At 43.8% G+C, this 27,500-nt stretch overlaps 1 protein-coding gene across 2 annotated transcripts in view; it reads left to right on the top strand.

Annotated features, from left to right (window-relative positions):
- Nucleotides 1-27,500, top strand: part of LOC147023640 (E3 ubiquitin-protein ligase RNF169-like) — a 55,412-nt gene that overhangs the window by 7,304 nt on the left and 20,608 nt on the right. Inside the window, exons 2-4 of one of the 2 annotated variants that reach the window (XM_085889265.1) lie at nucleotides 3,926-3,999; nucleotides 14,136-14,303; nucleotides 20,659-20,753. In XM_085889265.1, coding sequence (XP_085745391.1) covers nucleotides 3,926-3,999; nucleotides 14,136-14,303; nucleotides 20,659-20,753 — 337 coding nt within the window. The remainder of the gene's footprint in view (nucleotides 1-3,925; nucleotides 4,000-14,135; nucleotides 14,304-20,658; nucleotides 20,754-27,500) is intronic. The other variant, XM_085889266.1, reaches the window with a different exon arrangement.

The following is a 27,500-nucleotide window of genomic DNA, read 5'->3' as shown; positions in this document are numbered from 1 at the left end:
CAACATCTCCGCCGACAAACACGACGACTTCCTCGTTGGAGCGAAAGCCGATGATTCCTACCACGTCCGCGTTTGACGGGAAGATCGGATCAGAATGACAAAAGGGGCAGAGCCAGCCAGGGGTGAAGGGTCGAAGGTAAAAGACCAAACACCACCCCCGAACCCGATAAAAGGCCGGGCTGAAATGCCGAGAAGAGTCTGCAGATCGGAGTGCAGCTCTGGAGTTAGGCTGGGCCGTCACAGGGTGCAGAGCTGTTGATCGTTGGAGTCCGGTGGAGTTTGGAGCCTGGAGTCCAGTCGAGCCTGCAGTGCAGTGCAGAGTTGTTGGTCGGTGGAGGCAGCAGCGAAGTCGCCAGCCAGCGACATAATGGTCCGAAGTGATCGGGGCCAGGGACGCTGAGGAGTGAGCGGGCTCTTAAAAGAGCATCAACTCCAAAAGAGTAAGGCCCGTTCGCTCCTCTGAAGCGTCGTCGGCCAGGCCGCACGGCTAGGCCTGGACCAACCAAGCCGCCGTTACACCAGCTGCCGTGTTTACGAGGAGACATACGGAGGGTCGCCGACCGAAAGACCCATCGAGTCGTCTCCAGGGCGACAAGGTAACCTGCTCTGCCTCGCGGAGCTCCTTTCGGTCTTCCAAGCTCCGAGGAACATTATAGGCCTACGGGCCCAGTTCTCCCTTTTCTTTTCTGGGGTTTTTGCATGGAAGTCTGTGGCGCCTTGTTATAAGTGCATGTAAATGATAATACACAACGGCTGTAGGTCTTTTTGCTCGAGTCTTGTCCCTTACCCCCATTCATTGCATACGTGCCTGCATAACAAATAAATGTCCGCATTGGTTGAATATTCACCTGCTCGTTGCGTCCCTTCCTCCATTGAACTGCCATAATTGCGTTCGGAATAAACAGCTGGTTATTAATAGCCGATAACATTTGGGTCCAACGAAGCTTGGCGATAATAAACTGCTCGGCAATCGCAGACGGAAAGAGCTGCTTAAAACGGCTCGTTTCCGGACAGGTCCCATTGAGGTACAACCTCTCGGTTGTCTGGCCGCGCGAATAATTAGGTAAATCGACAATTCGGCGATCGACCCTGTAGCGCGGGCAGAGCATTGACAAGGTTGTGGTGTGGTTAAAAACACACCCGTAGCTGGATTTCGGCGTTGATCCGGAAGCTGCGACTGCATTGCCACGGTCGGTGGACGCATGCGGCCGCAATCGGGATAAAGGCGGCTGTCCACATGCCAGAGTGGCTAGAATCCACAACTATATATATATATATATATATATATATATATATATATATATATATATATATATGCAGTATCTCACAAAAGTGAGTACACCCCTCACAAATATGTAAATAATTCAGTGTAACTTTTTAAGCAGCTGTGCTGGAAGCAAAATCTTCGAGTTGATGACAGAGAAGACATTCTGCAGTATGTATGCAGGCACAAAACTGCCATTCCATAAAAAAACAATGTGGCATATTACGAATATTTCTGAAAGAGGAGGCAACAACAGTGAGTACACCCCTGCTATTGTCTGCACAAGAAGTAAGTCAAGCATGGTAAAACAGCTTCCATTTTCATCATTTTCTGCATATTTAAGTCAAAGTGTTAAAGGTACAAATATGCACCAAACAATACACACAATGTCCATCGAGCTGCAACCTCCCTGGAATGTTAAAAGTGAAGAAGTGTCGTCAATGCACTAATTGTCTATCTGCTTGCTGAAGAAATAATTGCATAGGAAATACTGTACCAATCGCCATTGAGAAAGCAGCATGGCTCCTCGTGGTAAAGAGCTCTCGAAAGATGTCAAAGATCGAATCGTTGCCCTACATAAAGATGGCCAAGGATATAATAAGATCAGTGCTTCTTTGAAAGTAAGCCCCAACACCATGGCCAAGGTCATCCAGAGGTTCTCCAAGAAGCGTACAACAATGAGTTGTGCTCGCCAGGGCAGACCAGCAAAGATGACTGCACGTACTGTTCGCCAAGTTCAGAATCTAGTCCTCCAAGACAGACTACAAAGTACCGCGAAGATTGCTGAAAAGATTTCTGCAGCTTCTGCCCAGTCTGTTCGTGCGCAAACCATACGGCGCACACTCCATCGTATCGGGTTGCATGGGCATTGTCCAAGGCGTAAGCCTCTCCTGAAGCAGAGACACAAGAAAGCTCGCAAACAGTTTACTGAAGCACATCAATCCAAGCCCCTGGACTACTGGCAACATGTCCTCTGGTCTGATGAAACGAAGATCAATTTGTTTGGATCTGATGGAATGCAGTGTGTCTGGTGGCGACCTGGGGAACAGTACCAAGACAAGTGCGTTATCCCTACTGTCAAGCATGGTGGTGGTAGTGTCATGGTTTGGGGATGCATGAGTGCTGCTGGTACTGGAGAGCTCAAGTTCATTGAGGGAAACATGGATTCTATGATGTACTGTGACATCCTGAAGGAGAAGATGTTACTCTCCCTGCGAAAACTTGGTAGAGGAGCTGTATTTCAGCACGAAAACTATCGGAAGCATCGTTCCAAGCAGACAACTGCCTTTCTGAAGAAGTCGAAGGTCAATGTGTTGGAGTGGCCAAGCATGTCACCTGATCTAAACCCAATAGAACACCTGTGGGGCATCCTGAAATGTAAGGTTGAGGGACAAAAAGTGTCCAACATCACACAACTTTGAGAAGTCATTGCGAAGGAGTGGAACAGGATCCCAGTAAAGACATGTGGAACTCTGGTCAACTCCATACCGAGTAGAATAGCTGTTGTGCTCAAAAACAATGGTGGACATACAAAATACTGAAAACAATAATGCTTCAATGTGAGAGTGCATAGGGTGTACTCACTTTTGTTGCCCCCCTCCCCCCTTTTCACAGATATGCCCAGTAGTCCACATTGTTTCCAAAGAAAAAGTGTTATGGGCCTCTACATGTATGACAATGTCTACTAGTGGGGCAACTTAGCTAAATATAGCATAACAATTGTGCATTTTGTGAGGAAAGCACAAATTTGGCACACTAGTAGCCTATCATATTATAAACAGATTTGGATATTGGGCCATCTCAAAATTTTTGATGGCAGTTGAAAATGGCTGCCACAGCCATCAGCGGCTGAATTTGAGATGTTCATCAGAGACGCCGAATTTTGTTTGTGACGTCAAATCAAATCGTATCCTCCCACTAGCAGGGCAACTTAGCTAAATATAGCATAACAATTGTGCATTTTGTGAGGAAAGCACCAAATTTGCCACACTAGTAGCCTATCATATTATGAACATGTTTGGATATTGGGCCATCTCAAATTCAGCCACTGATGGCTGTGGCAGCCATTTTCCACTGCATTCAAAAATTTTGAGATGGCCCAATATCCAAACATGTTCATAATATGATAGGCTACTAGTGTGCCAAATATGGTGCTTTCCTCACAAAATGCACAATTGTTATGCTAAGTTGCCCCACTATACTCTATCATTTCTTTGAGTCTTGTGTTTATAATACATCAAAGTAAAAAGTTACGACAAAATATGCACATTTTTGTAAAGAGTGCACTCACTTTTGTGAGATACTGTATATATAAACACCATTGCTGCAGTATTGATTGTCGTGGAGTTCCAAGACTGATAAAAGTTAAGACCTGTTGGTGTTCCCACCTGAACTGGCTCGTAATGTCAGAGGAAACCCAGGTTCAAATCCCAAATACCATGTGTTTTGCACATTGTTTATTCATGCGAAAGTACATTGACGTCTCCTAATGTCCTTGTGCTACATGCTCTTTATGTATAAACTCTGCCATGAGCATGGGATCACCATAAATAATTGAAGCTATATTTGATTACGTGATGGTTGATGGTGGGGAGAGCATTTTGCGATGGCATTGCTTGGTGAGTGGGTTTCTTATTTAATTGGTCCTTTTAACCCCCATAGAAATGAGCTATCCCCCGAAGCAGCTCAGTTTGCCAGGAGAATTGCGACAGGAGTATCAAGAACAAATGTCTCAGGTACTGTACTGGTGTTTTTATTACTATACATATCTGCCTGTTTTGGATAGAGGTTTGGCATTCCTATCTGACCCTCATGGTGCTGTCAGTCCCATTTTGAAACCCATATACTGTTACTGTTATGATATGCCAGTTGTTTCCAAGTTACCTTGAAATACCTTTGGGATCCTCCGCTTGAGCACGTGTGAAGTTTTTCTTTTCTTGACCGACATATTGGGGTTTTTGGAAAAGACCCCCATGCATTGAGAGTCGTGTAGGATTTTCCCCAAGACAGATATTTCTTTAGCTTGGACTTAAATATATTTCCTACCCGTTGTTTCGAGGGATTTTGGGTTGGGGGGGGAGGGGGAGATGCGTTTTAACTTTGCATGTTCATTTCCTGAATAATGCTCCCCCTTCCCCCCTGACTTTTTATCTTTACGTTCAACAATCCCTCTTTAATCCCTCCATCTATCAATCCATCTGTTGACCCTTCTTTAACTCCAGCTACCCATCCATAACCTGTCCCTCACTCTTTGCCTTTCAAACCTCATAACCACATTTTGCACCACCCCTTCACGCATTCCCTTCCCCCTTTTCATTCCACATCCAAACCATCTCTTTCCCAAGCACATCATTAATTACCTATTAGTTCAATACAATGGACCTAAATTACCTGTTAACTCGTACAAAAGATCCGTAATCGTGTGTGAATTACTGTGGAATGAACTAGACCTTTTCTTGCCTGCAAAACTCCCATTTATCTATACAATAAGAGAGAAACGCCGAATTTTGTTCCCGTTTTGCGACATCAAATCAAATCGTATCCTCCTGAAAATTGGCAAATATTTAAATTACTATGGGGAAGGTGGCTAGATGTACTTTTTGTTATGAACTAACTATTATCTATTGTGAATTTTGGGGGTGAAAATGGGCAGGACACACCCAATGCTCTTAAGAAGGAAGTAAAACCGTTACCACTTTCATTGAATAAGAAAGTAAAAACGCCTACCACGTTCATTGAAAATTGTGATTATCGATGGAAATATGTTTCTTTTATCGATGGAATGAGCAATGAGGTTTGCTTGCATTCATTCAGGTGAGTAATTTTTTTTATCCTTTCCTGACTTGCACTTCATAACCACCCCCTATGCACCTTTATTTGTGGACAACAGAAGAAAAAAGCCAAAACTAAAAAAAGATTGCTATCTAGCTTGCTTTCCTTTAAGCCTTATCCTTAAAGCCAGCAAGCTACTGTTCAGCAGTACAAAACATTTAAACAGTGAAACAAAGATGCAGATTTGCATAACATTTGAACAGTGCAAAAAAGATGCAGGTTAGGTTTGCTCTTGATTTGAACAGTCAACAGTGCAAAAAGACACAGTGTTGTATTCGGTAGTTTTGCAGGTTTGCATTCGAAAAGTAGAATGAAAGATGCAGGGGGTTTGCTTACCAGCATACTTTTCTGATCCAATCACTCTCGGTCTGTAATCAACTTCAAATTGTCTAGTTGACTCAAATTATACTACCATCCTCCATGACAATAAACAAAGCACAGGGACAGACGTTCAGCATAATCGGACTAGATCTGCGTTCGCCTGTTTTCTCACACGGAGTGTTGTATGTTGTGGCATCAAGAGTTGGATCAAGATCAAAGCTGCACGTCCATGCCCCAGACAAGAAAACGAGGAACGTTATTTTTTAAAATGTGCTGCAGTAGACGACCGAAGAGACCCGTTCATAACAAAATTGACTCCACAGAAACTGTGAGTAACCGACATATGCTTTTATTTATGAATTACCCGTCGAAGACAGGTACTTTGCTTGTAACACAATAAAGGCTATCATTTGCGCTGCTGCTTTTGCTGCGTCCAACACGTCATCGTGTGTCCAACAGACAACAACAACAACCTCACCCCCTCTCAGTGGTTTTAAAAGGCAGATCAATTTGACCTCTGTGGATATCAGATGTGAAAACGAGTGCATGAAGTTGGAAAAAGGCTAGAACACTTCAAACTCGAGATTCTGGGCATCTTCCCACGGAGATCAGCAAGCGCTCTCGTGGACCAAGCAGCCTTTCCACGGAGATCTCGACCCTGCTCTCGACATCTCATGTGCCAGGACTTTTGATTCGTCTCAATCTCGTCCATCAAGCTCTCCTTATCACGAATCCTTTGGCCAAGCCTGCACTCACATCTGCCAAGCCTGCACTCACATCTGAGAGCCACCAAGGGCTTGCATGCTGCACAGGTCTGCACGTGGCGCAAATCACATCCCAGCATGCTTAGGGTCATGTATATAAATACTGCACAGACCTGGTTGCCGATAATCAGGGGTTCACACAATTATTTTCATTTGGTTCTCCAATGAGTCCAAGCAGAACTGGTTTGGTACTCGTGGAAAAAATAAACGTCAGCTTCGAGCATGCTCGTCTGCTTTCCCAAGCCCTTCCCAGCTGAGTTTGCATATTACTCCAATGTAAGCGCTTTTTCAGAACGTCCGATCCAGACGAGACACTCTCAAGCAGCTCTTTTTTATTTTATTTTATTTTATTTTATTTAGTTCCGGATGCTCCTGAACCTCTTCTTCTTCCTCTTTGTTCATGTGTTCTCCTTTGATCTAATTTTTGTTTATCTTAAGTGATAACATAATTTACAAGTTATATTATCATTTATAAACTTAATTTTGTGCATTTAAATTTTGAAATCACAGCATATCAATTTATCAGAATCATCACAGAAGAATATTACCTACACGAGCTGAGAAAACCTTCCACCAAAAGCAGCTGTTGTGCTAGGATGCTTTTGAGTGGTCAAAGCATCATTGAAGTACGCTTTCTTTTTTTACCGTGCATTCATACCTGAGTACCAGTTATGTGATCCCCTGCCGATAATTATGGCTAACATAGCTACAAGAGGAGAACCCCAATGCTCCCATCCATAGAGCACTTGTGGTCACCCAATGGTTTGATTAGCATGACACTGATGTTATCCATCTGTCATGGCCTTTTCAGTCACCATATCTGAACCTAATTCAGCATTTGTGGCCTCTTCTGGAATGATGCCCGAGGTGGTTTTTCCACCTTCATCAAAAAGGTGCGAGTTGATTGCCTTTCTCTTGCAAGAATGGCACTGTATCCATCCTGTACAATTCCAGACGCTGATGGACTCTGCCACCAGCATCTGTTTGTGTTCCAAATGTGGTGGCCCAACGCCCTATTAAGTGACAGCATTGATGTTTCCATTTTTTTTTTTTTTTTTTGTCCACTACCTGTATTTCCCTAAACTTTAAAGTGATGTATCATTGGTATTTTCCTTGCAATTTTAGATTACTGTACTTTATGTTTGTACATTGGCAAACATTGTACTGCTAACACTGAATAAGAGCTTTTGTCGTTTTCATAATTTATTTTATTTTTTCATGAGAAAACCTTGCATTTTTCGTCATGTGTACTCTTGAATTCCAATTACTATTCACTAGTACATGCCCATAAAAATAAAATAAAATAAAATAATAATAAGAATAATAAATAAATAAACCACACAGGCCGTTTCTTCACTCTCACGTGCCCGTACGTGCGTGACCCGGAAGTTCAATATTATTCGCAGTTACCATTATTCGCAATTTATTTTTAATACCCAATTATTCAATTAGCACCAACGTATTTTACCTTTTCACAATGTCGTGGCAAGGAAAAACAAAAAGAGAAGAGAAGAGAGAAAAAATTTACTTCCTGGTTCGGAGCATACCAGCACTCTGATGTTCACGAAATTTATACACCGTCTAATATGAAAACGATCATAACTTGGGCCATTGTGTTTATCTATAAATGTGCATAAGAAATCGAGAAATTATTAGAATACACGAAGTCATCATTATCCGGAAGCCCGTACGTTGTAACCTGTAATGGGGAACGCGGTTGTGCTTCCCTTCCCCATCGGCCACACCCACGCAACAATGTGTCTTGCCATTGGTTTGTTAAATAAATGGCCATAACTTGGGAACCACTTGGCCGATTAATATCAAACCTTGAAAAGGCACATAGTCATGTCCCCAGCAATATACCTGGCAAGTTTCAATTAGATCGGACCAGTGGTTGTCGAGAAACAGCGGTCAGACACACACACAGAGATTGCTGGAATTATAGATAGATGATTATTGTCGGCAAACTAATAATAACATTGGACTTTTGTCTGAAAATGACTTTCAAGATGCTTGTGGTCCTCAAAGGGTTAAAAGAAGCTATATCCCCTCTTTTTTAAAATGTATTTGATGAGAAACATGCTCCCGAGGAGCGGCAGGGGAGGGGGTCATGTTTATTTGCAAATCTACAGTTTCCTTGCATTTGTATTAAAAGTCCTTTTCACCTTAATTGTACATTGTCACAATCGCTTGGCCTCTGATGCTTTCGACTCAGCCATGTTATTACCCTTATTATTACTATTTTGTTATTAATACTGTTTTTATTTTGTAATAACGTTCATATTATTTTTACTTGAAGCACCCGTTCCCTATGTGAGCCACCAGGGAGGTCATGTTATTACCTCCCTCCGCCACCGAAGGTGGAAGGAGGTCGTGTTTTCACCCGTTTGTCTCTTTGTCTGTTTGTGTGCAGGATATCTTAAAAAGTTGTGAATGGATTCGGATGAAATTTGCTGGAGAAGTTGGGTGTGTGACAAAGATGAACTGATTAGATTTTGGTGAAGATCCATATCTGGATCTGGCTGCAAGAATTTTTTTAAGTGATTCTTCACCATTGAGAGAGGGGCCCAAAAATGATATATAGCAGAATACACCCGGACCCCGACATTCGTGGTTCCAACATTCGTGGGTTTTGCGTATTTGCGGTAGATAATTTGCGACATGCTCCTACATTCACAGGAAATTGCCCCGCGTATTCGTGGTTTTCGCAACGATTATGATGATGATGATTATTATTATTATTATTATTATTATTTTTTCATGAGCCGCGAGCATAAAACAGTTCGAAAACGTATCTTCCACGAGCCACGCACAAAGCAGCTGGATGTACGTATAGTACAATACTGTACGTATGCAAAAAAAAAACATCTTCCATGAGCCGCGAACATGACCTGCTTCCTGTACATGTATTGTAGTTTCGTGGGACGTCTCACCATTTGCACTTTAAACGTACAATAAATTGGAAATGGTATCTGGTGTTGTCGGGTTTTAAAAATTTTTATTTGTAAGCATCTTTAATGAAACTAATCGTGCATTCGTGGTCGAAAACATTTTAAACTTTAAAAACTTTTCTCTGAACCAGGAACCGCCACGAACCAATAACATTATACCCCTCATCTCCATCGTACCAATGACGAAACACTCGCGGATTTTACTCTGACATTCGCGGATTTTACCCCGACGTTCGTGGATTTTTTGCGGGTCGGGAAATCCCCAGAACCTATCCCTCCCACCCCCCCCCCTCATTTCCCATTGGAATAATGCCCGCACATTTGCAGTTTCAACATTCGCGGGGTTTTCTCAGAACAAATCCCCCACAAATGTCGGGGTCCTTGCGTATCTTAAGTTGTGGACGGATTCAGATGAAACTTGGTGGACATGTTGGGTGTGTGACAAGGAAGTAATGATTCGATTTTGGTGAATATCCAAATTTGGATCCAGATCTGATAATTTTTTAAGTGATTCTTCACCATTGCGAGATGTGACTAAAACAATATATAGTACAATATCTCAAAAAGTTATGGACGGATTCGAACGAAACTTGGTAGACATGTTAAGTGTGTTACAAGGACGATTGATTGATTCCATTTTGGTGAAGATCTGAATCCAGATCTGGATGCGAGAATTTTGTAATTTTAAAAAGTGATTCTTCACCGTTAAGAGATGAGGCCAAAAACGATGCATCGCATGACATTTCAAAAAAAAAGTAATTATAATTACTGATCTCATGTCTGATGTTGAGGGCCTCCACCATTGTTGGGAGAGTAGAAGCAGCATGTCCAAGGTTGAGTGACCAGGTCTGAATCCGAATTGATCTGATATGAGACTGTTGGAGAAAGGGAATGATTTTATGTTAACTGCGAGAATGGATTCCATGACCTTGCTGATGATTGTAAGTACAGTAAGCTAATTGGTCTGGAGTTAAGGGAATCTGTTTTTGCACATGTGTGAAGCTCCATGTGCTGCGCGCCGCGTGTTCTGTTCGCAGAACGTGCAGAGCGGGTTCCCGGGACGATACGCTCGTGCTGGCCTGCATGGCAAGCCATGCAGGTTCGGTGTGCGAGTGACGTCATCGGCACGGACCTCGTGGCGCGAGTTATGTGTGAGCGGCGCGTGTTGGCTCGCATGGCGGACCCCTCGGAAGCGAGCGCTGATTGCGATGCGCAGGGTGACGACAAGGGACAAGCGAGTGAGCCGTAGACTGCCGCCCTGGCGGTGTTAAAAAAAAAAGAAAAAAAAGGCCTCGCTCCAAGTACACGGCCCCGCAGGATGTGGTAAACATCCTGCCTGGGGAAAGGAGCATTAGTTAGTGAGAAGGGTTTAGCGTCAATAGACTGGCCTCATGGGGGCATGAGCCGTCCTCCATGGGGCCCGTGGAACAAGTTGGTGGGAATTTAGGTTAGATTTAGAAATGGATTTTGGGAGACACGGACGGACATGGAATGTGTAGTGGGGACCTAGCTTAGCAGTAGAGTTAAAAGGAACGTACATTAGTATAAGGAATGACGGGGAGCACGAGCTAGTTAGGGGAATTTAGTGAGCAGAATGGCAGTGTTGAGTGATGTCAGTAAATTTAGTGAGAAAAAGAAATACAATGAGTGAATGTGGGGCAGTGGGCCCTGAGAGTGAGTGGAGTGAATGAGGAATGCATGGTGCGAATGACTGATTGTGGGGAGGAGTGAATCCCACCCAAGGGACCCCGGGGTCAGTGTAATGTTAGTTTAATTTCCAAAAGGAGGTCGTTTTGTTGTTGGTGCTGAGAAAAGGCACATAACCTTTTTGAAGGGTGCAGGAGTGAATTGACCGGCTGGGAGCGTGGCTGTTTTAATGAGCGTATTAAGTAGAGGGCACCCTCGGCACCGGACTAGTCGGCCAGAGTAGGCCAAAGGTCCAAGGGACCGGGATAGTGCATTGGGCATGGGCGACTCTCGGAAAGGGACTCTGAGCACCAAAATGCCATGTGGGCATGGAAGGGGGGCAATGCCAGGAAGGGCACCCCCCCTTGCATTCATAGGGAGCAGGTAGGTTCGGAGACAGCCTTAGGGGCCCGGAGGTGCCGTGGTTTGAGTTCGGCAGACGGAAATCCCAGCTAGTTGAGCCACGCTGCCCAGCCACAAAATTGTACAAGGGCATGAGAGAAAATTTGCGGGCCAGGCCCAAATTTATAAGGGACACCAACACAGGCAACGGGAATCGTGGTTATTAGAACCGATAGTTTAAAGTGACAGGCGTGTTGAAAAGCCCCGGGGATAGTTTAAAGTGTAATGAATGCTTGGGTAGTTAGAAAAAAAAAATGTACCCCTTCGCACCATCCATCCCTTCGCTCTCTGTAGGCCGCTGGACCCACCTTGGGAAAGATTGCTGAACTCTGTGGAGGCTATTCTGAGGCTTTGTTGGGCCTCGAGGCAGGACACAAGTCTCTCCCTTATTCCCCTCCAAAAAGGATCTTCGGGGTTGGGAGTAGACGGACAGGATAGGTTAGCCGGACAAGGCTAATAGGAGGGTTAGGGAGACTTAGAATTATAAAATAAAAAGGGGTCTAAGACTCTAAGTTTTGTTTTCTTGTTGCAAACTAAGGGAGTGGCTATGAACAAAGACAGGCAAAGGCGATAGATTGGGGGGAGACAGTAGGGTAGGTCCGAGCCCGTTTTCGGAGCGGCCGGCACCACCGCACTCCCTCCACAGAACCTCATGGGACCATACCAGAGGCCGGCCAGCTTCATATGCTGGCTTGTTGTGCTGTATCTGCCTGGTCTGCATTTGCCATGCCTTCACTTGCCTGCCTTTGCCTTGACCCCATGCATGCTTGCCCTTGTTGCATTGCCCCCTGTCACCAACTCACCATGTGTGCCAGGACCATCTTCAGGTGTTTGCAAGAACTGCCCTGCAGGCAGCCACACAACAGCAACTGCATTTGCGCAGCCCATGCATCCACTTTTTTGTGTTCATTCCTGCACCAATGACTTTTTTCCCTTCCACAGATCACAGATCCTGGGCCATGGTTAGTGGAAATAGATAAGTTGAAAATGTAAATAAGTTTTGCAACCCACCTGTGTGTCTGTCTTAGCGCCGGCAGTGTAGTTAAGTTGGTCGTGTGAGTCTGTTAGTTTAGTTACATAGCGCACTTTGTTATTTATTTTAGCGACATGTATACAAATGTCGCACTCAGGGATCCATAGGTAAAACCTACACTTGCATGGTACACGAAAATTTGACGACTCGGGACGAGTCTGTAAAAAGGGGAAGGGTTAGTGTTACGGATTTCGAAACCTTGTGCACACAAGCAGCCAGAGTCCCCGTAGTTCAGTTATTTCGATAAGTATGTGTTTATAGTTAGAATCCATCCCCCTTTGTCTAATGGGAATTACATGTGTGCGCTACGAGTTATTTTAGAGATAGGTTTATTACATCCTCATCAACAACAACGACAACACCACCCTCACTCGACCCGGTCGCCATTACGCACGTGTTCGGGACCACGGACGTGAGCGGAGGTTTCGTGACCTCAGGGGCTGGCTCCGCCTTAGCCAGATGGAGTGTTTAGGCCGACCAATGAAGGGCTGCAACGAGTCGCCTGACATCCGACTGTCCAATCAGGAGGCGAGTGGCAAGGAAAAGAAACGCCTCCCACCTCAAGAAGAGGGGAGTGGTTGTTAGGACGAGGGGTTGGGCAGACAAGAGTGTGCTCTGCAGTATCGTGGCGATTGCGGCTGTGTCTGTGGTCGTGGTCGAGCGGTCTGCGGTCCTTTGCGGTGGCTCACCGTGGTGGTGGTGGTGACCGAACAGTGTGGTGGTGCTCTAGCAGCCAGGGTCGTGGGCCGTGGACTTCGGGTCGTGGGTTCGAGTCCCACCGTGGTGGTTCGGTTTGGTGTGACCGCACGAGGCGGGACAGGTACCCCGATCCGGCTCTACCGAATTAAGACCCACGGGTCGTGTGTGTGTGTGTGTGTGTGTGTGTGTGTGTGTGTGTGTGTGTGTGTGTGTGTGTGTGTGTGTGTGTGTGTGTGTGTGTGTGTGTGTGTGTGTGTGTGTGTGCGTGCGTGCGTGCGTGCGTGCGTCCGTCCGTCCGTCCGTCCGTCCGTCCGTCCGTCCGTCCGTGGGCGCCGTCCTGTAAGTAGAATTGTTAAGTACTTTTTCCTTGTACATTGTAAATTGCCTGCATATTCGGATTACTCTGCTCTTTGTGTGCTTCCCCTCCCCGATTATTGTTATAAATAAACCCCTGTTAAATGTACCAGCTCGTTTTCTGTGCTTTCCTTCATTGGCCTAGCATGGTGCGGATTTGAGAATTAGTAAGGCCGTTCGTGCCGTAGGTTGTTCATTTGGTCCGGTGCGGCTTTGGTAACTTCCGCTCGGTTACACCGGATCCGAGTCGGTGATGGCGACTCGATTCGGACAGTCGGTCGAGGGTGTGGTTTTCCCCTGTAGTTGGACGACGTGGGTATTTAGGTATATTGACATTAGGCAATTGACCCTACCTCACGCCGTCAAAATATTGGCAACCACGGTCCTCTAAGTGACCCGTGACCTTTCAGAGTTGTTCGAGAGGCACGACCTAAATTCCGGGTGTTCGGTCGGAGATGACTCTACTGCTCCACCTAGAAGGCCGTTTATCGCTGCCGAACCCCGGCCCACAACAGTATTTGGTCTTCCATTTAATTGATCCTGTTGGAGTATTGCACAAAGCACAACGACATTATGAGACATCATTGCACTGTTACATTAATTGCAAAACCGTTGGTAGATTAATTATCAAATATTCACCGTACAAAGTGTTTCAAATTTGAAATTGAGGATGACTGCATCATGAGTTCTGTGTTCAGATGGGAATGGGAGAAAGATCAACCTCTCTGCACATTGATTTTGCATTAGGATAGTTTTGTTGATCAAGTGATTATCTTTGCTTGATGTTCAACCGACCATGACTCCTGTGATTCTACTTGATGTCTGGTTAGTTGGAAATTGAGCGGATGGCGTTTGAGGCCGAAGAGTTTCAACAGTCGGAGCAGTTAATTCGGGTGCTTCAGGAAGAGGAGCAGAAGGAGAAACAGGCTCGTGATATGGAGAGAAAAAGAATTATGGACCAGGATGAGCAACTGGCAATTAAAATTAGCAAGGAAATGGTGAGTATGCAAGGTGTTCCATATTTTCGACCAGTTGTATTTTGAAAAAAGAAAGCTATATAAACTTCTGGAGGCATTTTGTGTTAAAAGTTGGGATCAATGCTCTTTTTAACCTAATTATAACATGCTGAATCCAAAAAGCTATTGAATTAATACCGGGTGGGGTTGACTCTGCCTGTCATCCTTCCGAGGTCGGCAAAATGAGTGCCAGCATGCTGGTATCCTGTGTCGGAGTAGCGACCCGTCCAGGATTGTGTCCAATAGCCAAGGAGACTGCTGAGTCAGCACCAACGCTCTGCACAGAGTATGGTCCCAATGAATGGATGGAATCCAAAAATGCTCATTTCAAAGCTGGATTATGGGTAGTTAACCCCTTAATTTCCAATTTAAAATACATGCACGAAATGAAATTTACTAACTTAACATGGCACTGACAGGTTTTTCATCAATATATTGTTAAAAGCCACATTACTTATTTTTATTAGTTTTCATATTTTAAATGAAGATCTTTTGCTTTTAAAGTTTAATTTGATAATTAACCTTTTAAGTTTTGTTGAAGAATCTACAGAATTACCCTGCAGCATCTCTTATTCACAATGTGTATTATACGAAGTAAATTATCTATCTATAATTGTGTGTGTGTGTGTGTGTGTGTGTGTGTGTGTGTGTGTGTGTGTGTGTGTGTGTGTGTGTGTGTGTGTGTGTGTGTGTGTGTGTGTGTGTGTGTGTGTGTGTGTGTGTGTGACCGCTGTTTCTCGACAACCACTGGTCCAATCTAATTGAAACTTGCCAGGTATATTGCTGGGGCCCAGTGGATGTGCCTCCCAAGTTATTGCCATTTATTTACCAACCAATGACAGGACACGTTGCTGCGTAGGCGTGGCCGATGGGGAAGAGATTCTCAGCCGAGTTCCCCATTACGGGTTACAACGTACGGACTTCCGGATAGTGATGACTTCGTGTATTCTAATAATTTCTCTATTTCTTCTGCGCATTTATAGATAAACACAATGCCCCAATCCAGTCATCGTTTACGAGAGCGAAGGAACAACCTGTGTGGTTGTTTGAAAGTTTTTTGTTGTTGTTTTTGTTTTTTGTTTTTTTGCACATACATTTTTTTGTTGTTTTTTTTCTCTTCTCTTCTCTTTGTGTTTCTCCTTGCGATGACATTGTGAAAAGGCAAAATACGTCGGCGCTAATTGAATAATTGGCCATTAAAACTAAATTGCGAATAATCGTAACTGCGATATACGCACGTACGGCCACGCGAGAGCGAAGGAACGGCCTGTGTGGTTGTTGTTTCTGGCTCGTGGTTTGAAAGTTTTTTTTTCTTTTTTTTTTTTGGTTTGCACGTACGGGCACGCGAGAGCGAAGGAACAGCCTGTGTGGTTGTTGTTTCTGGCTTGCGGTTTGAACGTTTTTTTTTTATTATTCATTTATTTATTTATTTATTTTGCACGTGCGGCCATGCACGTACGGGCACGTATACTAGTACAATATAAATCCTGCAATTTGTTCAATTTACAATGCACATGATGATGTCAAATATATATTTAGGCCAATACAATGGTTAAGCTTTGCAATACGCAATAGTTTAAATGTCTGAAAAAAACTACCCTTTTATTATAAAATACAGAGTGGCCATTAAGTCTAGAAACATAGGTGAATATACATTATAAATGGTTTATTGACATGACATTAAATACATGATATGTTCAATGACATTACATGATGTGTTCAATGTGGTGTCCCTCATGAAAAATGCACAGTTCAATGCGTTGTACAAAATTGCGATGAACCCGGTGCATTAATGCAGCATTTCCATCAATCCCAACACGTGCATCCGTGATGCGTTGCCTCAGATGATTCGTCTCTGATTTTCACTGAATAAACCTGTGCCTTCAGCATACATATGAGGGACAACACCTTGAGCATGTCATGCAATGTCATTGCACATATCATGTGTTGTAATGTAATGTCAATAAACCATTTATAATGTATATTCACCTTGATGTTTCCAGACTTTATGACCTGACCACCCTGTAGTATAAAATGCACTCGACATGTACATCCACTGCAGCCATCAAGGTCTTCCAGACAAGTATTACACTTTTTTATGAGAATTAATGTTGCTACAATCCAAGAAAGAAAGGAATGGCACTTTTATTTTAAACTGAAATGTATGTTGACAAGGCTAAACAGTTTGCATTTTGTTTCCCACTGATAGGTTGGATCTGGATCCGGATCTGAACCAAAATCTAATTGGCTAGTTTATATCACCTAACCAACTCGTATGTCTGGTGTTGGCTTCATGGTTAGAATTGTGGGCTTGGGATGCAAGGGTCCTGAGTTCAATCCTATTCAGTTGTTGAATTAATACCAGGTGGAGTTGACTCTGCCTGTCATCCTTCCAAGGTCGGCAAAATGAGTGCCAGCTTGCTGGTATCCTGTGTCAGAGTGGAGACCCGTCCAGGATTGTGCCAAATAGCCAAGGAGACTGTTTAGGCAGCACCAATGCTCTGGACAGAGTATGGTCCCAATGGATGGATGGATGGAACCAACTCATTCACCAAATTTTGTCATAACTCGTCCACATGTTTTTGAAATATTGTGCTGTGTATCGTTTCTGCCCAAATCTCTCAATGGTGATAAATCACTTGAAAATATTTGTAAATTCCCTTATCCAGATGCAGATTCAGATCTTCACCAAAATCGATTCGTCCACCGTCACACACCCAATCTCTCCACCAAGTTTCGTCCGTATCCGTCCACAACTTTTTGAGATATCCTGCTCACAAAAAGACAGATCGGGGTGAAAACATAACCTCTGTCCACCTTAGACGTTGGAGGTAACATAGAAATGTAAATATGATGAAAATTTCAACTTAATAAAATTGCTTAATAAACATTATGCATGAGCAACATGTATCAGCAGAAATCAGTCACATAACTCACCATATCCACAATAACTTTGAGCGCATGACCGAAGAAATTTGACTTGCCATTACTCCAAATTAATGCATGCATGCATGTTCATCATCATGACATCTCAACACAGCTGTACATCTGAAACCAGATTCAAGGTACAGTACATGCAGCGAAGAGTGTGATGGTGATTTTTTGCATGAACATGATAATGGATCAAAGCATAACAAAAGGATAGAACTCATTCATGAGGACTGACAACAGTCCTGTTTCACACTTTTCCAATCCTATTTCTGTAGGTTGGGGTAGGTGAGCACACCTCCACACACCTGCCATGGAAGCGCACTCTTTTCAAGTGCAGCTGAAGAGCATCACTTGGGGGCAAATCTTCTGGCTTTTTCCTGTTTTGGGAAAGAGAATATACCTTGCTGTATCAATGGAGTTAGTTTCCAGAACATTCTATCGGTGATAAACACACACCTCTGCTGGTTCAGCTTTGTACCTTGTAAACTCACTTTCCCCTCATGCCTTCAGTAGGTCATGATTTTCCTTGAAAACCTTCCATGCTGTGAGCCTGGAGTGATTTGCAAAATCAGATTTTTTTAGCACACCTCTTTAGTGCATGGAAAGACAAAAGTGCAGACAGATGTTGAATTTGATAGTAGACTGTTCAACACTTCAGCAATGGGAATGTATTTTCTCTTCTTTGACATACCAATCTTCATCAGTAACCTTTTATCCTTAAAATGAGGAATATGAGCCACTAGTGGTAGAACATCTGTATCACTCACTCAAATCACAACAGTATCATCATCGCTATGTATAGCATGCAGGACCATTCTTTTCTGCTTCCTCTTGTGCAGTTCTCACAGAACTAACATCAGTGTTTTTATTTGATGACTGAACATCTAACTGATTCGTGAAGCCCCCAGGAGCCAAAATTTGTATGTGTGGTGGAGCATTGGAAATACTTTGCTCAGACATAAACCAAGACAAGTCAGCTTTATATTCTGGCAGAGCTAGAAAACCTGACCATGTCTTCTGCAAGGAACATGGTGGCCGTCCACAACACATCTGACAGGTTGAATATGCTTACTTCTCCTTGACCTTGTGTCCGACTTAATTGAATATTGCATGTATCGATCAAAGACAACATCTATTCTGTTAAAGCCTGGGTGCATATGAAGTACAGTTTTGATGAATGCATCTGCTAGATCAACAAAAGTTCATGCAACACACACACTCTCACTCTCACTCTCACTCTCACTCTCACTCTCACTCTCACTCTCACTCTCACTCTCACCCACACAGTTCATGTTTCAAACATTCTGATGCTGACGATGCTTAACCATCTATTATGAGAAGATGATTCTCCATGCCGTTGGATAGCTTCAGGGCAGTCTATGCCTTCAGCCAAGAGATCTGCAAGCACGTCTTTGTTCCTGGTGTAGAGTGACCCATTCATTTCAGCAAGAGAGATTGGTGCAAACATCAGTTCTTGTTTCAAGATTGCAGCCAAATCAACTGGTCGGTCAGCCTCGTAAGCAGTGAAAAGCCGCTGCAGGATGCTTGTGTCAGCTTTCAAGATTTTCTGTTTGTCTTTTTCATTTCAACTCTTCTTCACAACATGATATAAAGTTGAGAAGATTGGAGCATTATTCCTTTGTAATGGGTGATGGAATGGTTCTTCAGACTTATTATTATTGACTTCACTCAACTAGTTGTTCATTCACAAAAGTTTTTCAGTTGTTTCTGTCCAAGGTCTTTGGCATTCCATTACAAGTTTTCAATAGCTAGTGTTAGGTGTTTTGTCGTGGTTCTGGGTTTTTTATGGACAGACAACACATTCAAGTTCTGGAAAGTTGCTACTTGTGAATCTTCTTCTGCACATTCTTCTGCCTCGCTGGTGTATTTGCTTTGTGGAGAAGACTTTCACCCAGCAAAATATAGCATTTTTGGGATGAATTGTGGGATCTCAGGTTGTAGGACAATGTCCATCTGCACAATGCAGTTTGCATTTAGTTTGCAATGCAGGAATTATTTGTCTTTGTGATACCAAGAATTCCACCACTGCTCTCCCCAGTCCCATTCAGCCATTTCATGGCATGATCAGGAAGACTTGGATTGCTTTTGATAAGTAATTAGGAAAATTTGAACTAAGCTATTTTGAATTTGCCAAAATCCGATATGGATCCTCTTACTAGTGCTCCATCACATAGCAACTTTCCCCATGTATTTTATCTTCTTTTTAATACGTTAATTATCAAGTTTTATTTTGAAGATAGTAATTATTTTATGAATGAGAACTGGATGAATGAACAAAAATAGAACCACTGGACTTGTAGCTTATCTGGGCCCTGGCTTAATGTTGTAACCCAAATTTGGTAGTATTCTGACTGGTGGGTGTGGAGAAGATTTTTTTGAAGAATTTTACTAAGTTGGCCATTTTGATCGACTTAGTCACTTGACTGGAACTAGCTTTGTAATCCCTGTTACCTGTCAGGAGAGGAGCGCTGCTGCCAATTTTCAGCAGGATTGGCCCAGCGGTTTTGCTGGAAAAGTCGAAACAGAAGACAGACGGATGGTGCGCGATGATGATACCTCATTGGGAATTTAAATTCCAGATAAGCTAATAATGTGCTTTCCCTTGCAGTGCAGTTTTGCAAAACATGATATTGACTTCTTTTTTTTTTTAATCCGAATCGTTAATTTGGCAGGCACATTTTGAAATGGAAATAAAATAGCTAACCATCTGGAAATCAGCTTGGGATCAGGCATTTTTGATTTCTGCATGTCAAAATCAGGTTAAAAAGCATTGTTTCAGACTTTACCTCAAAATGCCTCTGGATGCTTTTTTCTGAAAATCTGTCTATATTTGCAGTCATCACCATTTCTGCCAAAGTAAGAAGGTTTTGTTTTCTTTGGCTCAGCCAGTGAAACAACTGAAAACAAATTGGTTTACATATGAGAGAATCTCTTTTGGGGAAAAAGATTCTGCTTGATTTGGTTAAAACCTGTTTGATGGAGGTGGAAACGCTGTCTCAGGCGTCGTTCCAGAATATCCTACAAATGCTCGATTGGGTTCAGATCTGGTGACTGAGAAGGCCATGACATATGGATAACATCAGTGTCATGCTCATCAAACCACTGGGTGACTACACCTCTGTGGATCGGAGCATTTGGCGGATTTCCTCTTGCAGCAATGCTCGCCATAATTATAGGCAACCAGGCCTGCACAGCATTTTTATACATGACCCTAAGCATGCTGGGATGTGATTAGCTTAATTAATATATGGGCCACGCCTGTGTGGAAGCCGTTGCTTGGTGTACCTCATTTACCCAGTCCATTTTTGTTTGTCCACTGCCTGTATGTACCGAATGTAACATCGATTGATCTTATCCACGTTCTCATTGGCAAATGTGATTGCAGAAACTTACACCAATAAACGAGGTGAACGCTCACTGTCCGATGACGCGTGGAAAGGCACGTCTTGCTAAGTCTGAAGATTCTGCTGATGTTGAGAGGTGAGTGAGTCGATTGGTTATTTTAAAAGTGCACCTTGAAACTACCGCAAATGTGTTTGAGAATAAGGATGGTGTTTTAACAGAAAGAAAGTAAATCCCCTGTTTGGATCCTATGAATGTTATCGATCTAATCTTATTCATTCATACTGTGCACACAGCAAGAGGTTAAAAAGACAGATTAGAGAATGTAACCTGAGCGGCAAGGTAATGATTTTTCCCACCTGCAACAACCGAAAACCACGGATGCTGGAACTGTGAATGCTGAGGTTTACTTATATGGTTATGAAAGGAATGGCAATAAATTTTGCATCATCAAATAACTAATTCATCACTATAATTTTCTGCATAGGATATTGTTGTATTGTAATGAAAGTAGTGCTGTAGCCATCCGTACCTATCATTGCCACTTAGACTGAAGCCATAATTACCTCTGCCACCAAAGGTGGAAGGAGGTTGTTTTCACCCCTGTCTGTCTGTTTGTTGCTTGCAAAATTGAAGATTTTTCAAGAATATTGGTCAGTCGATTTTGTTATTCTGTGTCTTGTTACTTACGAAATCTAAAGATTTCATAAGTATATTGATGACTTCCGTCCTCTGTTTGTGTTTGTTTGTTTGTTTGTTTGTAGGCACGATAACTCGAGAACGGAAGAAGCTACCAATGTCAAATTACACCACGTGATTCAGGAGGGTGATGGCTAGCGCTGATTAGATTTTGGTCAAAATCGGTCAAAGGTCAAGGTTACAGTGAGGTCAAACATAATTCCATAAATTCATGTGGAGAAATGGAGTATTTTTGCTTCGGTCTACGTTACGAGTTCGTTTTAACTTCGATTTTAATTTTGTCTTCAGTTTTTGCGATCGCTTAGGATGCTTAACACTCTGTTGTCAAAATTCTGGTAAAATCGGATGTTTTGGAGATGTTTTAAGATTGTATAAAAAAATATTTCACTCGCCGCGTCATGGCTCGTCAGGTGGTGCAGCGTGCTCGAGCAGACGCGGCGTTGAGTCACGTAAAGGTTTTGCGTGTGCGCGCTGACGGTGTTTTCGATAAAGATGGTGTTTAAAAGTTATTTTTTATCCCAATAAAGGTTATCGTCGCATGCCTGACTCGCTAAGCCGTCGGATTATGTAAAGATTGTTGGTGGATGGCCGAATATTACGGTTTTGTGACTTTGATAAAATAATATTAAATAATTGCGTGGAGAAATGGAGATTTTTGCTTCGGTCGACGTTGCGATTTTTGATGGTTTGGTACAGAATCATCGTATAAACTTCTGGTTTGCGTCACTACCTTCTCTCGAGACAGCTTTTATTAGACAAGGTCAGTGGTCAAGTTGACAATTTCGTAAGTACCAGTCTATGACTGCTTGTTTGTTTGTTTGTCTGTCCACGGGTAATCGCCCACAGGTCCACAATTCTAAACAGATCGTCATGAAACTTTACTAAGTTGTCGAGGGAGTCTCAACTGAGAAGCCTATTGATTTTGAGGTCAAAGGTCATCTTAAGGTCGAATTTCAAAAATCGTCATTTTTCATCCAATTGACTTGAAAGTTGAACAGGATTTGCATATTGCATCACTGAATTGGGAAACCAACTATTTTTAGGTCAAAAGGTCAAAGGTCAACTCAAAGTCAAAGTTCTGAAAACCTCAATTTCAATCTGAAAAATAATCAATTTTCATCCGATTGACCTGAGCTTTGATCAAGATTGTCAATTTTAATGTTAATGAAATGGACAATTTGTATTCATGGTAACCTTTGGAGAGGGGGGGGGGGTGGATTTTGCACGGTCTTTTTCTTGTTTATTTGTTTGTCTGTTTGTCTTTTTATTCTTTTTTTTATTTTTGCATACACTGTTGAGGATCATATGAGAGCTAACACACAGATTGCGCACCACAAGGGGAGCAGGAGACAAGAAGGGCAGAAGAGGGAATGAAAAAACTGGGGAACAGAGACTTGAGATTTGTGGAATGGAGAGGGGTGGGACAGGGTAAACAAGTTGGACACGGCAGGGGCTTTCAGGTCCTCACACGGCAGGGGCTTTCAGGTCCTCACACGGCAGGGGCTTTCAGGTCCGTACACAGCAGGGACTTTCAAGAAGGAAAGCAGGGAATTTGAAGGAGGTGGGTTTGGGGTGGATTAGCGGGGGTAGAAAAGATTGTGGCTTTGGATGTGGGAAGATAAGAGATGGTGGTGAACAGCTGTTTTGAAGACCTGGAGAGAAGAATGGGATTGAATGGAGTGTGAGAGTTTGTTCCAAAGGTGGGATAAAAGAGGAATGAAAGAGTGAAGGTGAGCAGAGATTCTTGATTTTGATTGTTTTGCCAGAAGGGGGGTTGCTGGCAGACCTTGAGTGGCAGGTCTTGAGTGCCCTGCAGAAATATGGGGGGGGTGGGAAACAGAGCAGGGGTGGGGGGGACAGAGCAGGGGGGGGAACAGAGCAGGGGGGAAAGGCCGGAGAGGAGACTGTGGAAGACTGAAAGACCACCGACCAGTTTGCGGTGAAAGAGTGAGAGACCCAAACACTCAGCCTCATCACGGGAGATACCAATAATACTAAATACCTTGGTTTCCACAGCATGAAGCTGAGAAAGGTGAGAGGCAGGAGCACCAGCCCAGAGGGGAGAGCAGTACTCCATCAAGCTGCGGACGAAAACTTTTTCTGTGGTCAGGAGTTCAGGTGTGCCAAGGAAGGACTTTGCACGACAGAGGATGCCCAGTCGGTGACTGCCTTTGGAGGCCAGCTTGGAAATGTGGTTATCCCAGGAAATATGGCAGAGAGTTATACCCAGAAGCTTGATTGAAAGGATTTCTTCAAGCGGATTGTTGAGAAAGTAGATGATGGGGCGGGGTGGGGATGCCTTCCAGATGGTCCTCTCGGAGAGATAAAGTGAGAGTGTGATTTGTCAGGGTTGAAAGACATGTTCCACGTGTTGGACCAGCTTGTGATTTTATCCAGATCTGCAGAGAGTGAAGAGGCTGCTGCTTGCCGATGAGAGATGGCAGAGGATGGAATCATCAGCCAAGAGATAAAGAGGATTTTCCAGAGAGTCGGAGAGATCATTGATTAAAACCAGAAAAAGAACAGGGTCCAGAACACTGCCTTGAACTCCAGCCTGGACAGGAAGAGGGGATGAGAGAACTCCATTAAGGGCCACACGTTGGCTGCGACAGGAGAGGATGTCTGCAAGCCATGAGTGGAGATGTCCTTAGATACCAAAGGAAGAGAGTTTGGGGAGCAGGGCAAGGTGCCAAACCGTATCGAAGGCACGCGATATGGTGAGGGAGATGGCTCTGATTTCATATCTGGCATTAAGGATTTACATCCATTGTTGGGAGAGCAGAAGCAGAATATCCAGTGCAGAGTGGCCTCGTCTGAATCAAAATTGATGATCGGAAATCAAACCATTGGAGAAGAGGAAGGATTTTGTGTCTGAAGCGGTGATGGATTCCATAACCTTGCTGATTGGGAGAAGGCTGATTGATCCGTCGTAGCAGGGATCTGTTTTTGCACCTTTTTAATGCAGAGCGGTAATGTTTGCTGATTTCCAAGCAGATGGCAGATGACCTTGAGCAAATGAGAGGGTGAATAGAACAGAGAGAGGGTGAGCAAGAGCAGCAGAGCAAAAAAAATTTGACATGTGGGCTGATGATGAAGAGGTGGACTGATGAGATTCTCCACCTTGTCAGGAGAAAAGAACAGAGTCCAAAAACAGTGGGTGTGACTGGGTAAGGTGGGTATAGAAAGCGATGGGTTTTGGACACAAGATTTCGATGCAAACACCGAGGTTAGGCATTCAGCCTTTTCACGTGCGATATCAGCAGTGCAACCATTTGAGGTAAGGGAGGGGATGGAGGGGGAACATGCACCAGAAACATTTGATGAGATGCCACCAGGATTTGGAGGAGGGAGAGAGGTTTGAAAGTTCAGACCAGTTTAGCAAGATGTTGTTTTCTGGCTCTCCTGACGGTAGACACACACTTGTTCCGAGCTTTGTGGAAGGAACTGAGATTGCCTTCAGTTGGATTAGCCTTCCATAAGGCAAAGGCAAGTTGTTTTTGGACAACTGCTTCGCCACAAGCGCCAGTGTACCATGGGCGGGAGGAATGGTGGGACAACTGAAGACGAGATGGGATAAATCTGTGCATGAGAGAGAACAAGTTTCTTTGAAAGAATTCCCAGGACAAGTTGATGTTGGAGAAAGTAGCGATGGGAGACCAGTCTGGAAGTTTGATGGCTGCTTGAAGTCCCTGCCAGTCGGCCTGAGTGAAATGCCAGACTCAACGGTGCTGATGTGGTTCTCTAATCACAGCCAGAGAGATGTCTACTTTGACAAGCATGTGGTCAGATGAACCGATAGGAGCGGTGGAAGAACAGCAGATATTTTCAGGGAAATTTGTGAAAATCACATCCAGCAGAGGTGGAGTACCGTTGGTTGAGATCTGGCTCAGGAAGTTGACAGATTGTGTCAGTCCCAATGAGTTGCTGAAGCGCCGTGTCAGGTGAGTGAGGTACCCACACCGTTTACTGTCATGATGACAATTGAAGTCACCACATTTTAGGAAGAGAGAGTTGGGATGACAGGATTGAAGTTGGTCCGTGTTTTTGGAGAGCGAGATGTAAATGGAGTCATCACTGTTTAGTGGACGGTACAACACATATAAACATGAGGAGAGAGTGGAGGGGAAGCCGTAGCCAAAGGTTATCCTGGGGGTGTGGGGGAGAAAGGGCAGTATATAATGAGTGAGGAATAGAGTCTTTGATGAAGAGAGCAACTCTCTCCCAGGTTACTTGCTCCTCCTGGCGGTAGAGATACTCGGGAGTCTGAGACGTCTTGAAGGAGGAAAGTTTCTGTTAAGCAAATTATGTCTGGTTTGTCAGTGGCAACCTGTATGGAAAGCTCTGTCAGGTTTGAGTGAAGATCCCAGATGTTTGAGGTCCACACTGTAAAGGAAGTGGGAGGGGGGGGTGTTTTGGGTGCAATGGAGGGGGATGGTAGGACGAGGGAGGAGGGGGAGCGGAGGTCAGGAGAGTCATTGAAAGAGTGTGGGGTATTGCAGAACAGCTTGGGGAGAGGACTGGACAAGGAGAAAAGGCGGTGATCGGTTGAAGTACAGTGGGGAGTAATAAGAGAGGGGGCAGAGGGCAGTTGAAGATTGGAGGAGGTGGACTGATGAGATGGAAGAGAGAGGGTGGGGGAAGGAGGCACCTTTGTGGATGTGGATGTGGGGGCGGGGAACTTTGGGAAGCGGGAGTGAGGGGGAAGATTGGATGGAGAAAAGTGAGAGGCGAGAGTTGAGGGAGCAGGGTGATGGGGGAGTTTTTGAGAAAGGTGAGAGGGAAGCTTGGAGGGGGGAAGAATGTGAAGGTTGCGTTTGAGAGGGATGGGAGACGATGAGAGCAGGCACGGCCAAGGTGCAGGAGGGCGATGGGAGAGGTGAGGAGAGGGGAAGAATGAGACTTGGTTGAGGTATGGTGAAGAAGGGAGCGAGCAGTGGGAGGTACAAGATTTGAGGGGTTCTGAAGAGGGGGAGGTGTGCTGAGAGGAAGGAAGGAAGGAGCATGTTTGTGGTGATGAGTGTACTGATTGAGAGGGTGAGATATCTGTTGGGTTAGAATGGAGTCCACAGATGTTCAAACACCATGCACTTTGGGACAAGAGAGGAGGAGCTGATCCCGAAGCAGAAGACAGTGAAGAGGTGCCAAGGGGCACCTCTTAGAGGGGGGGCACGATGGGAGGAGTAAGGAGAGGGGATAACAGGTGAGGGGTTAGGAGGAGGTAGATTTAAGGAGGTAGATTTAAGGAGATGGGGTGAATTAGCACTGAAGTTGGAAAAAAAAAAAAGACGACGATTGATGGAACACGAACATGCATTGCAAACTGGGATTTGAAATATTTTTTTAAGTCAGAGATGCGATTAAAGACATTACGTGAGGGATGCAACAAAGGAGAATTAAGAGAATGGAGAAAAGAAACATTGTAACAGTGGGACTTTTTAGACAAGGGATGAAGAAATGGTCGAATTGAAAACGGTCTTTCCAAGAAGAAAAAGTCGTGAATTGTTATGCAATACCGAGAACCACACGTGTGAGAAGAAGTTGTAACATTTTAAGAGACTGTTTTTTTTGTTTGTTTTTTTTTTTTGTCTTTTGATAAAGATTACGTAACATTAGGTCAAGAAAAGGTTGAATAAAAATTGTGTAGGTGTTGGTGAATTTGGATTGGCAAACGCAGAAGGAAGCTGGTGGGATGACGAAAGTTACAGGAAGAAGGAGAGGGGGGCAGAGAAACGTGGTTACAGGAGGTGTAACGCGAGAGGTTAAAAGAATAAATAATTTTTATTTTATTTTTATTTTTATTTTTTAAGATTAGGGAAAGGAAAGGTGGAAGAAAAAATTGTAAAGCTGTACAGTTAATGCGGGTTGGCGGAAGAGGAGGAGGAGGAAGAAGAGTCGGTACAGGAAATCACGTGGTTACGTGGGGTGTGATGTGAGGTAAAAGCTATTTTTTTTTATATTTATATTTTAAGACAGGAAACGGAGGGTATAGTTGAGAGGGATAGAAGGAGGGTGGAGGGAAAAGTGGAGAAAGTACACACTGATGGTAATGAGGAGAAAATACAAATAACACGATCGCGCACACAAACGGGAAGAAGCGTAGGCCTCAAGGAAACCAGCTCTGAAAAAATGTCAAACTCAACAATCAGCACAAATTTTAACACAAGACCGAACTAGAAACACACAGTA

The sequence above is a fragment of the Eptatretus burgeri genome, chromosome 7, assembly GCF_056783735.1.
Source record: "Eptatretus burgeri isolate ZD-2024b chromosome 7, Ebu_testis_v1, whole genome shotgun sequence".
In the NCBI taxonomy this organism is placed as follows: Eukaryota; Metazoa; Chordata; class Myxini; order Myxiniformes; family Myxinidae; genus Eptatretus; species Eptatretus burgeri.
The sequence above is the reverse complement of the archived record's forward strand: the minus strand, read 5'-3'. Positions and strand labels throughout refer to the sequence as shown.